At 47.2% G+C, this 15,539-nt stretch overlaps 1 protein-coding gene across 1 annotated transcript in view; it reads right to left on the bottom strand.

Moving 5' to 3' along the window:
• scfd2 (sec1 family domain containing 2) overlaps positions 1–15,539 on the bottom strand; it is a 544,849-nt gene that overhangs the window by 38,469 nt on the left and 490,841 nt on the right. Inside the window, exon 7 of the mRNA XM_070870049.1 lies at positions 14,434–14,568. Within this exon, the coding sequence (XP_070726150.1) occupies positions 14,434–14,568 (135 nt within the window). The remainder of the gene's footprint in view (positions 1–14,433; positions 14,569–15,539) is intronic.

Here is a 15,539-nt window from a genome sequence, read left to right as displayed (position 1 = left end):
ATCAGTGATTCCAGGCTGACCGGTCTATAATTCCCTGTTTTCTCTCTCCCTCCTTTTTTAAAAAGTGGGGTTACATTAGCTACCCTCCAGTCCATGGGAATTGATCCAGAGTCTATAGAATGTTGGAAAATTCTATAGACTGGATCAATTCCTATGGACTGGAGGGTAGCTAATGTATCCACTATTTCTAGGGCTACTTCCTTAATTACTCTGGGATGCAGACTATCAGGCCCTGGGGATTGATCAGCCTTGAATCCCATCAATTTCCCTAACACAATTTCCTGACTAATAAGGATTTAATTTAGTTCCTCCTTCTCGCTCGACCCTCGGGTCCCCTAGTATTTCCGGAAGGTTATTTGTGTCTTCCTTAGTGAAGACAGAACCAAAGTATTTGTTCAATTGGTCTGCCATTTCTTTGTTCCCCATTATAAATGCGCCTGATTCTGACTGTAAGGGACCCACATTTGTCTTCACTAATCTTTTTCTCTTCACGTATCTGTAGAAGCTTTGAGTCAGTTTTTTGTTCCCTGCAAGCTTATTCTCATATTCTATTTTTCCCCTCCTAATTAAACCCTTTGTCCTCCTCTGCTGAATTCTAAATTTCTCCCAGTCCTCAGGTTTGCTGCTATTTTTGGCCACTTTATATGCCTCTTCCTTGGATTTAACACTATCCTTAATTTCCCTTGTAAGCCACGGTAGAGCCACCTTCCCCGTTTTATTTTTACTCCAGACAGGGATGTACAATTGCTGAAGTTCATCCATGTGATCTTTAAATGTCTGCCATTGCCTATCCACAGTCAACCCTTTAAGTATCATTCGCCAGTCAATCCAATCCAATTCACATCTCATACCGTCGAAGTTACCTTTTTTTAAGTTCAGGACTCTAATCTCTGAATTAACTGTGTCACTCTCCATCTTAATGAAGAATTCTACCATATTATGATCACTCTTCCCCAAGGGGCCTCGCACAATAAGATTGCTAATTAATCCTCTCTCATTACACAACACCCAGTCTAGGATGGCCAGCTCGCTAGTTGGTTCCTCGACTTTTTGGTCTAGAAAACCATCCCTTATACACTCCAAGGAATCCTCCTCCACAGTATTGCTACCAGTTTGTTTAGCCAAATGTATATGTAGATTAAAGTCACCCATGATAACTGCTGTACGTTTATTGCATGCATCCCTAATTTCCTATTTGATGCCACCCCCAACCTCACTATGACTGTTTGGTGGTCTGTACACAACTCCCACTAACGTTTTCTGCCCTTTGGTGTTCCGCAGCTCTACCCACACAAATTCCACCTCATCCATGCTAATGTCCTTTCTTACTATTGCGTTAAGCTCCTCTTTAACCAGTAATGCTACCCCACCTCCTTTTCCTTTCAGTCTATCTTTCCTGAATATTTAATACCCTTGGATGTTGAGTTCCCAGCCTTGGTCACTCTGGAGCCATGTCTCCGTAATCCCAATTACATCATATCCGTTAACAGCTATCTGCGCAGTTAATTCATCCACCTTGTTACGAATGCTCCTTACATCGAGACACAGAGCCTTCATCCCTAGTTTCGAAGCCTATTACCCATCCCTAGTTTCCCTTAAGAAAGTGGTGGTGGGATTTCTTGAACCGCTGCAGTCCATATGGTGAAGGTGCTCCCACAATTCTGTTAGGTAGTGAGTTCCAGGATTTTGACCCGCCGACAATGAAGGAACATCGATATATTTCCAAGACAGGATGGTGCGTGACTTGGAGGGAACTTGGAGGTGGTGGTGTTCCCGTGCGCCTAATCTCTTGTCCTTCTTGGTGGTTGAGGCTGCCGGTTTGGCAGGTACGTTCAAAGAAGCCTTGGCGAGTTACTGCAGTGAATCTTGTAGATGGTACATGATACGTCCTTACTATACAGTATAAATGCACATGAGGCCTATGCTTGAGAGGTCAGTCTGTGACCTGTCCTTTATTCCATAGCACTCAAGTGATGAAGGTGGGTGGAGCTTCCCCTTTTATACCTGAAGGTCCAGGTTAGGAGTGTCTCCCAAAAGTTCACCACCTAGTGGTCTTTGTTCAAACAGTGTACAACTTGTTAGTTTATACATGGGTTACAATGCTGGTTGAATACATGACATCACCTCCCCCCCCAAAAGTCTTATTGGGATCACAGGTTTGAGTCTCTCTGGTGGTTTACGCTCTCTTGTAGAGCGTCTGAGTTGGGGCTCCGGTTGTTGGGCGCTGGCCTGAGTGTCTGCTGTTTGCAGTGCCTCAGGCCTGTCTGGACTGCCCACAGTGACTGGGCTCTCCTCCCTTTGGTTCCGGTGTTAGGTCACCTGTGGTGCAGTGAACTCTATATCGTGTTCTTCCTCTGCTTCTTCTATGGGGTTGCTGAACCTCCTTTTTGTTTGATCCTCGTGTTTGCAGCAGATTTGTCCATTGGTAAGTTTAACTACCAGAATCCTATTGCCCTCTTTTGCAATCACGGTGCCTGCAAGCCATTTGGGCCCTGCAGCGTAGTTGAGGACAAAGACAGGGTCATTTACATCAATACATCGCGCCCTCGCATTCCTGTCATGGTAGTCACATTGTGACTGGCGCCTGCTCTCAACAATTTCTTTCATGATGGGGTGTATAAGGGATAACCTAATTTTGAGCGTCCTTCTCATTAGCAGCTCTGCAGGTGGAACCCCTGTGAGCGAGTGTGGTCGGGATCTGTAGGCCAACAGGAAGCGTGATAAGCGGCTTTGTAGGGAACCCCCTTGGATTCTGTGCATCCTCTGTTTGATTATCTGCACTGCTCGTTCTGCCTGGCTGTTTGAGGCTGGCTTGAACAGTGCCGTTCTCACATGGTTAATTCCATTGCTTGCCATGAAGTCCTGGAATTCAGTGCTTGTGAAGCACGGGGCCATTGTCGCTGACCAAGATATCGGGTAGACCTTGGCGGCGAACATTGCCCGTAGACTTTCTACCATGGCAGAGGATGTGCATAAATTTAAAATGTCACACTCGATCCATTTGGAGTAGGCGTCTACTACAACCAAAAACATTTTTCCCATGAAAGGACCTGCGTAGTCCACATGGATGCGTGACCAAGGCTTGGCGGGCCAGGACCACGGGCTAAGGGGGGCTTCCCTGGGCGCATTGCCCAGCTGGGCACACATGTTGCACCTGCGAACACAAAGTTCCAGATCTGTGTCTATCCCTAGCCACAAACGTGCGACCTGGCAATTGCCTTCATCATGACAATGCCCGGGTGCTCATTGTGGAGTTCTCTGATGAACACCTCGCTGCCCATCTGGGGCATGACTACGCGGTTTCCCCACAGTAGGCAATCTGCCTGAATCGAGAGTTCATCCCTCCGCCTGTGAAATGGTTTAAATTTCTCAGGGCATGCCCCGTACGTGGCTACCCAGTCCCCATTCAGGACACATTTCTTGACTAAAGACAATAGCGGGTCTCTATTTGTCCGGACTTTGATCTGACGGGCTGTCACGGGTGAGCCTTCGCTTCCGAAAGCTTCAACAGCCATGACCATCTCAGCAGCACGCTCGGTAGCCCCCTCAGTGGTGGCTAGTGGGAGTCTGCTGAGTGCATCGGCGCAGTTTTCGGTGCCCGGCCTGTGCTGAATTGTATAGTCATAGGCGGCTAACTTGAGTGCCCACATCTGTATGCGGGCCGATGCGTTTGCATTTATGGCTTTGTTGTCGGCCAAAAAGGACGTTAGGGGTTTGTGATCTGTCTCCAGCTCAAATTTCCTGCCAAACAGGTACTGGTGCATTTTCTTTACCGCATATACACATGCAAGCGCCTCCTTTTCTACCATCCCATAGCCCCTTTCTGCCTGGGACAGACTTCTGGAGGCATAAGCTACCGGCTGTAACTGAACCTTGGCATTGACATGCTGCAACACACACCCGACACCATAGGACGTTAAAACTAGTTTCTTACACGGGTCATATAACGTTAACAGATTGTTGGAGCATAATAAATTACGTGCTCGATCAAAAGCACTTTCCTGGCAGTCCCCCCAGACCCATTCGCGACCTTTGCGTAGGAGCACATGTAGCGGCTCTAGCAGCGTGCTCAATTTGGGAAGAAAGTTACCAAAATAGTTCAGGAGCCCCAGGAATGAACGCAGCTCCATCGTGTTGCGGGGTCTGGGTGCTCTCTGGATCGCTTCCGTCTTGGACGCAGTCGGGCTGATCCCATCTGTTGCTACCCTCATCCCCAGGAATTCTACCTCTGGAGCTAGGAAGATGCACTTCGCCTTTTTCAGTCGCAGCCCTACCCGGTCCAATCTGCGTAGCACCTCCTCCAGGTTGTGGAGGTATTCTTCAGTATCGCAACCCGTGATAAGGATGTCGTCTTGAAAAACCACCGTCCCTGGAATCGACTTGAGGAGGCTTTCCATATTTCGTTGGTAGATTGCGGTGGCCGAGCGAATCCCGAAAGGACATCTATTGTACTGTTGTACTCAAACAACCCCTTGTGTGTCGTGATAGTGGTCAGCTTCTTCGACTCACTCGCCAGCTTCTGGGTCACGTAAGCTGAGGTCAGGTCCAATTTTGAAAAAAGTTTGCCACCGGATAGCGTTGCAAAGAGGTCCTCTGCTCTCGGTAGCGGGTACTGGTCTTGGAGTGACATCCGATTGATGGTGGCCTTGTAATCACCACATATCCTGACCGACCCATCCGCCTTGAGCACCGGCACAATCGGGCTCGCCCAGTCACTGAATTCGACTGGCGAGATGATGCCTTACCTCAGCAGGCTGTCCAATTCGCCTTCTATCTTTTCTCGCATCACGTATGGCACCGCTCTGGCCTTGTGGTGTACTGGCCTGATGTCCGGGTTTATGTGAGTCACTACCTTGGCCCCCATGAAAGTGCCAATGCCGGGTTGAAACAGTGAGTCAAATTTGTCCATAATCTGTGAGCATGATACTCGCTCCACAGAGGAAATTGCATTGACATCGCCCCATTTCCAGTTCATGACAGCAAGCCAACTCCTCCCCAGTAGTGTGGGACCGTCCCCCGGGACAATCCAGAGTGGCAACCTGTTCTCTGAATCTTTGTGGGTCACGACTACCGTGGCGCTGCCTAGCACCGGAATGATCTCCTTTGTATAAGTCCGTAGCTGTGCGTCAATCGGCGATAATTGTGGCCTCCTGGCCTTGGACACCCACAACTTTTCGAACTGTTTGATACTCATCAGGGACTGGCTGGCCCCCGTGTCTAGCTCCATTGATACTGGGATGCCATTGAGGAGCACTTTCATCATTATCGGTGGCGTCCTGGTGTAAGAACTGTATACGTGCTCCACATGAACTCGCTGAACTTCAGCTTCCAGCGATTTCCCCCAGCGTTCATTTCTGCAATTTCTGCAGGTATTTTGCTCATCTCTGCAAATTCTGGCTGAGTGTGTGCCTCCACACCTCCAACATGAGCTGTTGTTGGAAACAAAAGGTCCCTTTTCAGTCGATCGTCTCTGACTGCCTCTGTGACTGTCCTTAAGTGCGCTATTAACAGGTGATGATGTCCCCATTACTGGCCGCATTGTCCCTTGCGATGGCGTGAATCGCCATCCAACTAGCCATTGTCTCTGTCGAACTCCCCCTCTGGGCTCGACTACATGTTGGGGCATGCCCAATTGCCCTTGTCTGCCTGGAGAACTGCGTGCTGCTTTAACAATGTTGATTCTCTGTCCCAACCATTCCTTAACACAGTACCTCTCATCTGTTCTGCTCGTGGCCATGCTTGCGTGGTTTAAATCCCAGTTTCTCGTCGCCATTGATACGTCCTTACTATACAGTATAAATGCACACGAGGCCCATGCTTGAGAGGTCAGTCTGTGATCTGTCCTTTATTCCATTGCACTCAAGTGATGAAGGTGGGTGGAGCTTCCCCTTTTATACCTGAAGGTCCAGGTTAGGAGTGTCTCCCAAAATTTCACCACCTAGTGGTCATTGTTCTCACAGTGTACAACTTGACAGTTTATACATGCGTTACAATGCTGGTTGAATACATGACAGTACACACTGCAACCAAGGTGCACTGGGGGTGGAGGGATTGAATGTTGCACTCATCCAGGCAAGTGGAGAATATTCCATCACATTCCTGACATGTGCCTTGTGGATGGTGGAAAGGCTTTGGGGAGTTAGGAGGTGAGATACTTGCTGCAGAATACCCAGCCTCTGACCTACAGGGGCAGGGAGGTGTTGCTACAGTTGTACAGGGCCTTGGTGAGGCCACACCTGGAGTATTGTGTACAGTTTTGGTCTCCTAACTTGAGGAAGGACATTCTTGCTATTGAGGGAGTGCAGCGAAGATTCACCAGACTGATTCCCGGGATGGTGGGACTGACCTATCAAGAAAGACTGGATCAACTGGGCTTGTATTCACTGGAGTTCAGAAGAATGAGAGGGGACCTCATAGAAACGTTTAAAATTCTGACGGGTTTAGACAGGTTAGATGCAGGAAGAATGTTCCCAATGTTGGGGAAGTCCAGAACCAGGGGTCACAGTCTAAGGATAAGGGGTAAGCCATTTAGGACCGAGATGAGGAGAATCTTCTTCGCCCAGAGAGTGGTGAACCTGTGGAATTCTCTACCACAGAAAGTAGTTGAGGCCAATTCACTAAATATATTCAAAAGGGAGTTAGATGAAGTCCTTACTATTAGGGGGATCAAGGGGTATGGCGAGAAAGCAGGAAGGGGGTACTGAAGTTTCATGTTCAGCCATGAACTCATTGAATGGCAGTGCAGGCTAGAAGGGCTGAATGGTCTGCTCCTGCACCTATTTTCTATGTTTCTATGTATATCCTTTCTTAAAAGATGCAGTGATCGTGACCATCTTTAAAAAAGGGGACAAATCCGACTGCGGCAACTACAGAGAAATCTCCCTGCTATCAACAACTGGGAAAGTCATTGCTAGAGTCCTTCTCAACCGTCTTCTCCCTGTGGCCGAGGAGCTCCTCCTGGAGTCGCAGTGCGGATTTCGTCCCCTATGGGGCACAATGAACATGATCTTTGCAGCACGACAGCTGCAGGAATATAGTAGGGAACAGCACCAGCCCTTATACATGGCCTTTTTCGACCTTAAAAAGGCCTTTGACACTGTCAACCGCGAGGGTCTATGGAGCATCCTCCTCCGTTTCGGATGCCCCCAAAAGTTCGTCATCATCCACCACCTGCTCCACGACGATATGCAAGCCGTGATCCTTACTAACGGATCCATCACAAACCCAATCCACATCCGGACCGGGGTCAAGCAGGGCTGCGTCACCACTCCAACCCTCTTCTCAATCTTCCTCGCTGCCATGCTCCACCTCACAGTCGACGAGCTCCCCACTGGAGTGGAACTAAACTACAGAACCAGTGGGAACCTGTTCAACCCTCACCGTCTCCAGGCCAGGTCCAAGACCACCCAACCTCTGTCGTCGAGCTACAGTACACGGACGATGCCTGCGTCTGCACACATACTGAGGCTGAACTCCAGGACATAGTCAATGTATTTACTGAGGCGTACGAAAGCATGGGCCTTGCGCTAAACATCAGTAAGACAAAGGTCCTCCACCAGCCTGTCCTTGCTGCACAGCACTGCCCCCCAGTCATCAAGATCCACAGCGCGGCCCTGGGCAACGTGGACCATGTCCCTTATCTCAGGAGCCTCCTACCAACAAGAGCAGGCATTGACGACAAGATCTAACACCGCCTCCAGTGCAGCCTTCGGCCGCCTGAGGAAAAGAGTGTTTGAAGACCAGGCCCTCAAAACTGCCACCAAGCTCATGGACTACAGGGCTGTAGTAATACCCGCCCTCCTGTAAGGCTCAGAAACATGGACCATGTACAGTAGACACCTCAAGTCGCTGGAGAAATACCACCAACGATGTCTCCCCAAGATCCTCCAAATCCCCTGGGAGGACAGACGCACCAACGTTAGCGTCCTCGTCCAGACCAACATCCCCAGCATTGAAGCACTGACCACATTTGATCAGCTCCACTGGGCAGAAAACATAGTTTGCATGCCAGATACGAGACTCCCAAAGCAAGCACTCTACTCGGAACTCCTTCACAGCAAATGAGCCAAAGGAGGGTAGCGGAAACGCTACAAGGACACCCTCAAAGCCTCCCTGATAAAGTGCGACATCCCCACTGACACATGGGAGTCCCTGGCCAAAGACTGCCCTAAGTGGAGAAAGTGCATTCGGGAGGTCGCTGAGCACCTCATGTCTCGTCGTCGAGAGCATGCAGAAATCAAGCACAGGCAGCGGAAAGAGCGCGCGGCAATCCAGTCCCACCCACCCTTTCCCTCGATGACTGTTTGTCCCACCTGTGACAGAGACTGTGGTTCTCGTATTGGACTGTACAGCCACCTAAGAACTCATGATATGAGTGGAAGCAAGTCTTTCTCGATTCCGAGGGACTGCCTATGAGTGATGATGATGGATTGGCGAATGATACTTAAGGAGTTGACTGTGGATGGGCAATGGCAGACATTTAGAGACCGCATGGATGAACTACAACAATTGTACATTCCTGTCTGGCATAGAAATAAAAAAGGGAAGGTGGCTCAACCGTGGCTATCAAGGGAAATCAGGGATAGTATTAAAGCCAAGGAAGTGGCATACAAATTGGCCAGAAATAGCAGCGAACCTGGGGACTGGGAGAAATTTAGAACTCAGCAGAGGAGGACAAAGGGTTTGATTAGGGCAAGGAAAATGGAGTATGAGAAGAAGCTTGCAGGGAACATTAAGACGGATTGCAAAAGTTTCTATAGATATGTAAAGAGAAAAAGGTTAGTAAAGACAAACGTAGGTACCCTGCAGTCAGAATCAGGGGAAGTCATAACGGGGAACAAAGAAATGGCGGACCAATTGAACAAGTACTTTGGTTCGGTATTCACGAAGGAGGACACGAACAACCTTCCGGTTATAAAAGGGGTCGGGGGGTCTAGTAAGGAGGAGGAACTGAGGGAAATCCTTATTAGCCAGGAAATTGTGTTGGGGAAATTGATGGGATTGAAGGCCGATAAATCCCCAGGGCCTGATGGACTGCATCCCAGAGTACTTAAGGAGGTGGCCTTGGAAATAGTGGATGCGTTGACAGTCATTTTCCAACATTCCATTGACTCTGGATCAGTTCCTATGGAGTGGAGGGTAGCCAATGTAACCCCACTTTTTAAAAAAGGAGGGAGAGAGAAAACAGGGAATTATAGACCGGTCAGCCTGACATCGGTAGTGGGTAAAATGATGGAATCAATTATTAAGGATATCATAGCAGTGCATTTGGAAAGAGGTGACATGATAGGTCCAAGTCAGCATGGATTTGTGAAAGGGAAATCATGCTTGACAAATCTTCTGGAATTTTTTGAGGATGTTTCCAGTAGAGTGGATAAGGGAGAACCAGTTGATGTGGTATATTTGGACTTTCAGAAGGCGTTCGACAAGGTCCCACACAAGAGATTGATGTGCAAAGTTAGAGCACATGGGATTGGGGGTAGTGTACTGACATGGATTGAGAACTGGTTTTCAGACAGGAAGCAAAGAGTAGGAGTGAGTAAATGGGTACTTTTCAGAATGGCAGGCAGTGACTAGTGGGGTACCGCAAGGTTCTGTGCTGGGGCCCCAGCTGTTTACACTGTACATTAATGATTTAGATGAGGGGATTAAATGTAGTATCTCCAAATTTGCGAATGACACTAAGTTGGGTGGCAGTGTGAGCTGCGAGGAGGATGCTGTGAGGCTGCAGAGCGACTTGGATAGGTTAGGTGAGTGGGCAGATGAAGTATAATGTGGATAAATGTGAGGTTATCCACTTTGGTGGTAAAAACAGAGAGACAGACTATTATCTGAATGGTGACAGATTAGGAAAAGGGGAGGTGCAAAGAGACCTGGGTGTCATGGTACATCAGTCATTGAAGGTTGGCATGCAGGTGCAGCAGGCGGTTAAGAAAGCAAATGGCATGTTGGCCTTCATAGCAAGGGGATTTGAGTACAGGGGCAGGGAGGTGTTGCTACAGTTGTACAGGGCATTGGTGAGGCCACACCTGGAGTATTGTGTACAGTTTTGGTCTCCTAACCTGAGGAAGGACATTCTTGCTATTGAGGGAGTGCAGCGAAGGTTCACCAGACTGATTCCCGGGATGGCGGAACTGACCTATCAAGAAAGACTGGATCAACTGGGCTTGTATTCACTGGAGTTCAGAAGAATGAGAGGGGACCTCATAGAAACATTTAAAATTCTGACGGGGTTAGACAGGTTAGATGCAGGAAGAATGTTCCCAATGTTGGGGAAGTCCAGAACCAGAGGTCACAGTCTAAGGATAAGGGGTAAGCCATTTAGGACCGAGATGCGGAGGAACTTCTTCACCCAGAGAGTGGTGAACCTGTGGAATTCTCTACCACAGAAAGTTGTTGAGGCCAATTCACTAAATATATTCAAAAAGGAGTTAGATGAGGTCCTTACTACTAGGGGGATCAAGGGGTATGGCGAGAAAGCAGGAATGGGGTACTGAAGTTGAATGTTCAGCCATGAACTCATTGAATAGCGGTGCAGGCTAGAAGGGCCGATGGCCTACTCCTGCACCTATTTTCTATGTTTCTTTCTTAAATACGGAGACCAAAACTGCACGCAGTACTGCACCAATACCCTGTACAGTTGTAACAGAATTTCTCTGCTTTTATACTCTATTCCCCTTGCAATAAAGGCCAACATTCCATTTGCCTTCCTGATTACTTGCTGTACCTGCATACTAACATTTTGTGTTTCATGCACAAGATCCCCCAGGTCCCTCATACTGAAGCACTTTGCAATTTTTCTCCATTTAAATTATAATCTGCTTTTCTATTTTTTCTGCCCAAGTGTATAACCTCACATTTTTCTACATTATACTCCATCTGCCAAATGTTTGCCCACTCACTTAGCCTGTTTATATCCCTTTACAGATTTTTGTGTCCTCCTCACAATTTGCTTTCCCATCCATCTTTGTGTCATCAGCAAACTTGGTTATATTACACTCGGCTCCTTCATCCAGGTCATTAATATAGATTGTAAATAGTTGAGGACCCAGCAACGATCCCTGCAGCACCAACTAGTTACTGTTTGCCAACCGGAAAATTACCAGTTTATCTCGACTCTCTGTTTTCTGTTAGCCAATCTTCAATTCATGCTAATATATTACCCCCAAACCCGTGAACTTTTATCTTGTGCAGTAGCCTTTGCGTGGCACCTTATCGAATGCCTTCTGGATATCCAAATACACTACATCCACTGGTTCCCCCTTACCCACCCTGCTCGTTACATCCTCGAAGAACTCCAGCAAATTTGTCAAACATGATTTCCCTTTCATAAAACCATGCTGACTCTGCTTGATTGAATTATGCTTTTCCAAATGTTCTGCTACTGCTTCCTTAATAATGGACTCCAGCATTTTCCCAACGACAAATGTTAGGCTAACCGGTCTATAGTTTCCTGCTTTCTGTCTGCCTCCTTTTTTAAACAGGGGCATTACATTTGCGGTTTTCCAATCCGCTGGGACCTCCCCAGAATCCAGGGAACTTTAGTAGATTACAACCACTATCTCTGCAGCCACTTCTTTAAGGACCCTATGATGCAAGCCATCAGGTCCAGGGAATTTGTTCACTTTTAATCCCATTATTTTACCGAGTACTACTTCTTTAGTTCCTCTCTCCCTTTCGCCCCTTGATAATCCCCTATTGGGAGGTTTTTAGTGTCTTCTACTGTGAAGTCCGATACAAAATATTTCTTCAAAGTCTCTGCCATTTCCTTGTTTCCCATTATTAATTGCACAGTCTTATCCTCTAGGGGACCAATATTTACTTTAGCCACACTTTTCCTTTTTATGTCATCACAAAGGCAGTCCCTTGAAGCGAGGATGACTTGCTTCCATGCCAAAAAGGGATGAGTTCACAGGTGTTTTAATGTTCCAGATCCCGAACTAATATTCCAGATCCTGAACTTGAAGAGTGGAAGATGCCTGTGCGTGGATTTTTTTAACGTGTGGTGGCCGTTGCACACCAGCCACCACACGGGCTTGACAGAGTTAGGTCTTGGTCCAATAGCAAGGGTTAACCAAGACGACTGGAGACCAGCTCCACTGCACAGACCTAGCGCGCACACATATCGCAGTGTGGGCTGGCCCATGCTGCCCCAGGGCTCTCGCCTCTTCTGAGTCCCAAACTCTCGCCTCTCCTGGGCCCCGGTCACTTCCATCTATAAACTCTTGCCGCTCCTTCGCCCTTCCTGCTGTGCCTGCCCGCACTGCAATCAGCGACCTGGCTTCACAGTCGTCACCCTCCTGCAGCAGCTCACGTTGCTCCCTGCAATCGTATGCCGCTGTACGCTGCTCCCTCCAATGGCCCCAGCCTGCTGATGGTCTTGCAGGCCGGGACCAAGTCGATTTCCGGACCGGGCCGCTGCACGCTGCTCCCTCACAATTTTTATGTACCTGTAGAAACTCTTACTATCTATTTTTATATTTTGTGCTAGTTTACTTTCATAATCCATCTTCCCTCTCTTTATTTTTTTTAGTTGTTCTTTGCTGGCTTTTAAAAGTTTCCCAATCCTCTGGCCTCCCACTAATCTTGGCCACATTGTATGCCCTTGTTTTCAATTTGATACCCTCCCTCATTTCCTTAGTTAGCCACGGATGGTTATCCCTTCTCTTACAGCCTTTCCTTTTCATTGGGAAAATTTTTTGTTGAGAGTTATGAAATATCTCCTTAAATGACTGCCACTGCTCATCAACCATCCCAATCTGTAATCTATTATCCTAGTCCACTATAGCCAACAATACCTTCATACCTTTGTAGACTCTTTTATTTAAACTTCGGACACTGGTTAGAGATCCAACTTCTTCAGCCTCTAATTGAATTTGAAATTCAACCATGTTATGGTCACTCATTCCTAGAGGATCCTTTACTAGGAGATCGTTTATTAATCCTGTCTCATTACACAGTACCAGATCTAAGATAGCCTGCTCCCTGGTTGGCTCCGCAACGTACTATTCAAGGAAACTATCCCGGATACACTCGATGAACACTTCCTCAAGGCTACCCTGGCCAATTTGCTTTGTCCAATCAATGTGAAGGTTAAAATCTCCCATGATTATTGCCATTCATCATATATCACAAAATGTTACTGCAAAGCCACACTCAATCTCATGCTGCTGTGCTACTCATCACATCCCCACCACTCTGCCTCCCTACTCTACCCCTGCACATCCTTACTCACACCAACTTACTTTGCACCTCCACCCATCCTTCTCTCTCTATCGACATTATCAGTTCCCCGTCTCAGTAGCTACCTCTCACACTCACCCTCATTCTTGTCCAATCATACCAACTAACAACATACAAGCGTTGGTCCTTTAGCCAATGTTCATAGAAAGTTTATGTTGATGGTTGTCAAACATTGAAATCTTTATTTTGAACACTTTGCTTTCTTGGACAGATTTGTGGATACCTTTGGAAGTGGCTTAGTGAGTTGTGGTGAATGGTGAGACATAACGGTACCCCCCACAATGATGATGAGTGTGAAAGGAATGGCTTGGGCATTGCAGGGATGCTTTATGGAGCTGGTGTGGGGTGGTGCCAACTTGACGCATCATGTGGCAGCCAGGATGTACAACGTCAAGTGAAGTAAATGTGGCCATGGTGAGGCCATCCCTGGCCTCCCGGGCAGCAATGTGGTCAGGTGCTTATGCCCTGTGTCCTTTGCAGCATCAGGTGATTGCGGAGAAGGTTGGTGTTGTTGGTGATGCTGGTGTGTTTAGTGATGGTGGTGGTTGGGGCTGATCGAGGTGGAATTTTGAGGACCAAGGGGAGATTTTTTCAAGGGCACCGATGCTGCTGGAATAGATGGCAGGTGAGGTTGAGACGACAGAAGCGATCTGGTGAGAGGTTGCTGCAAAGAGGTGACAGTGAATAGAGAGTTCACTGCAAACACTTCCAAACTGCGTACAGCTCAAAAGTTTCTTCCAAATCCCGAAGGCTTCAGCTTCTGACATTGGAAAGTGAACAGCTGTGAAATGGTAGTTTTTATACCGCTTTTTCAGCTGTCAACTAGCCAAAGTAATGGAGTGTCATGGAGAGCCTGACTCCACTTACCTGCCGTGTTCTCTGAGGGATGGCAAACTCGTCAAAAGGTTGGTAAAATTGTACGTGCCTGCTTTTAATCCTCTTGAGCAGCATTCAACTACCTGTTAACTATCTTAATTAACTGGCCCACAAGCAGACCCGACAGTTGAGAAACAGGGCCATTTTGACAGCGGACCCACCTCCAAACCCCCACTCGCAGGGCTGGGAAGATTCCGGCCATTATGTCATCTGTACTGTGTATGCACAATCATCAGTGAAAACTGTTACCACTTTCCATGATAAGAATGGATCTTAAATAGTGATTGTTAACTTCTTTAGTTAACTGTAACTAACCTTCATGAACATGCTGAATCCAGTTTTGAGCAGCTCTGTTAAACCACCAGACATGTACTCGATATCCACAGTGTCAGGTCGATCTGGATGAAATATCTCCTCTAAAACCTGCTTCACCAAAGGCTTGTATGTTGCCTGCAAGAATGAAAGTGTTCAAATGAATTCCGTTTGCTATTAGAAACTAATGCATGAAAATAATTTGAATTAAATTCATAACATATATAAGGTGAGGCCAAAATTCCTTTAACAAATTTTCTTTCCTTTTCCTCTTTTTTTAGGGCTCCGTTGCAGCATCCCTGGCTGAGAGTGCAGATAGTAATAGACTCCTAGCCTTCATGACCTCACCACTCCCTATCTCTGTTACCTCTGCCAGCCCCACAACGCTATGAGAAGTCTGGCCTCTTGTGCATCGCAGTGGTGCCTTCAGCCATTTAGGCCTTAAACTCTGAAATTCCCTCCCATAACCTCTCTCTTTCTCATTCTTTAAGACCCTCCTTAAAACCTACCTCTTTGACCAACCTTTGTCACTTCTTCTAACATCTCCAGCTTTGGCTTGGTGTCAAATTTTTTCTGATTAAGCTTCTGAGATGTGCTTTCTTATGTTAAAGGCGCTCTATAAAATAAAGTTGTTGTTGATGCACATACTGCAACCACAGTGTACTTGTGATGGAGGAGGTGGATATTAAGTTCAGTGGCAGGGGCCTTGATCACTTAAAAGGTAAATGGCCATTTATGGAAGTAAATATTGTTGCAGCTTGTGCATCAGTAAGAGCTCCTTTTTTTATGTCCCTTAGGTTTTTTCAGCTCTTCCTGTTCTGTTGAAGTCTTGGAAATGCTTTGATTATTTTTAGCTTTCTGGTGAATTATGACACCATATTTAGCTCTTTTATGTTTCACATAAGTATTATGTACTACAGGTGCAACGTCCCCAATCCAGAATTCCAAAAACTGGAATTGTCCGAAAACCGGACATTTTGGGCATCGCAGATGGAGTTGTCTGAAATCCGGTATTATTGTCCGAAAACCGGATATTTTTGAGGCGGCCAAAATGGCGACATCGGTCAGCGATAAAAAGTGCAGCGCCGGGGGGGGCTGCGGGCGGTGTG

This window comes from Pristiophorus japonicus, chromosome 2, assembly GCF_044704955.1.
Source record: "Pristiophorus japonicus isolate sPriJap1 chromosome 2, sPriJap1.hap1, whole genome shotgun sequence".
Classification (NCBI taxonomy): domain Eukaryota; kingdom Metazoa; phylum Chordata; class Chondrichthyes; family Pristiophoridae; genus Pristiophorus; species Pristiophorus japonicus.
This window is presented reverse-complemented; position numbering and strand designations above follow the sequence as displayed.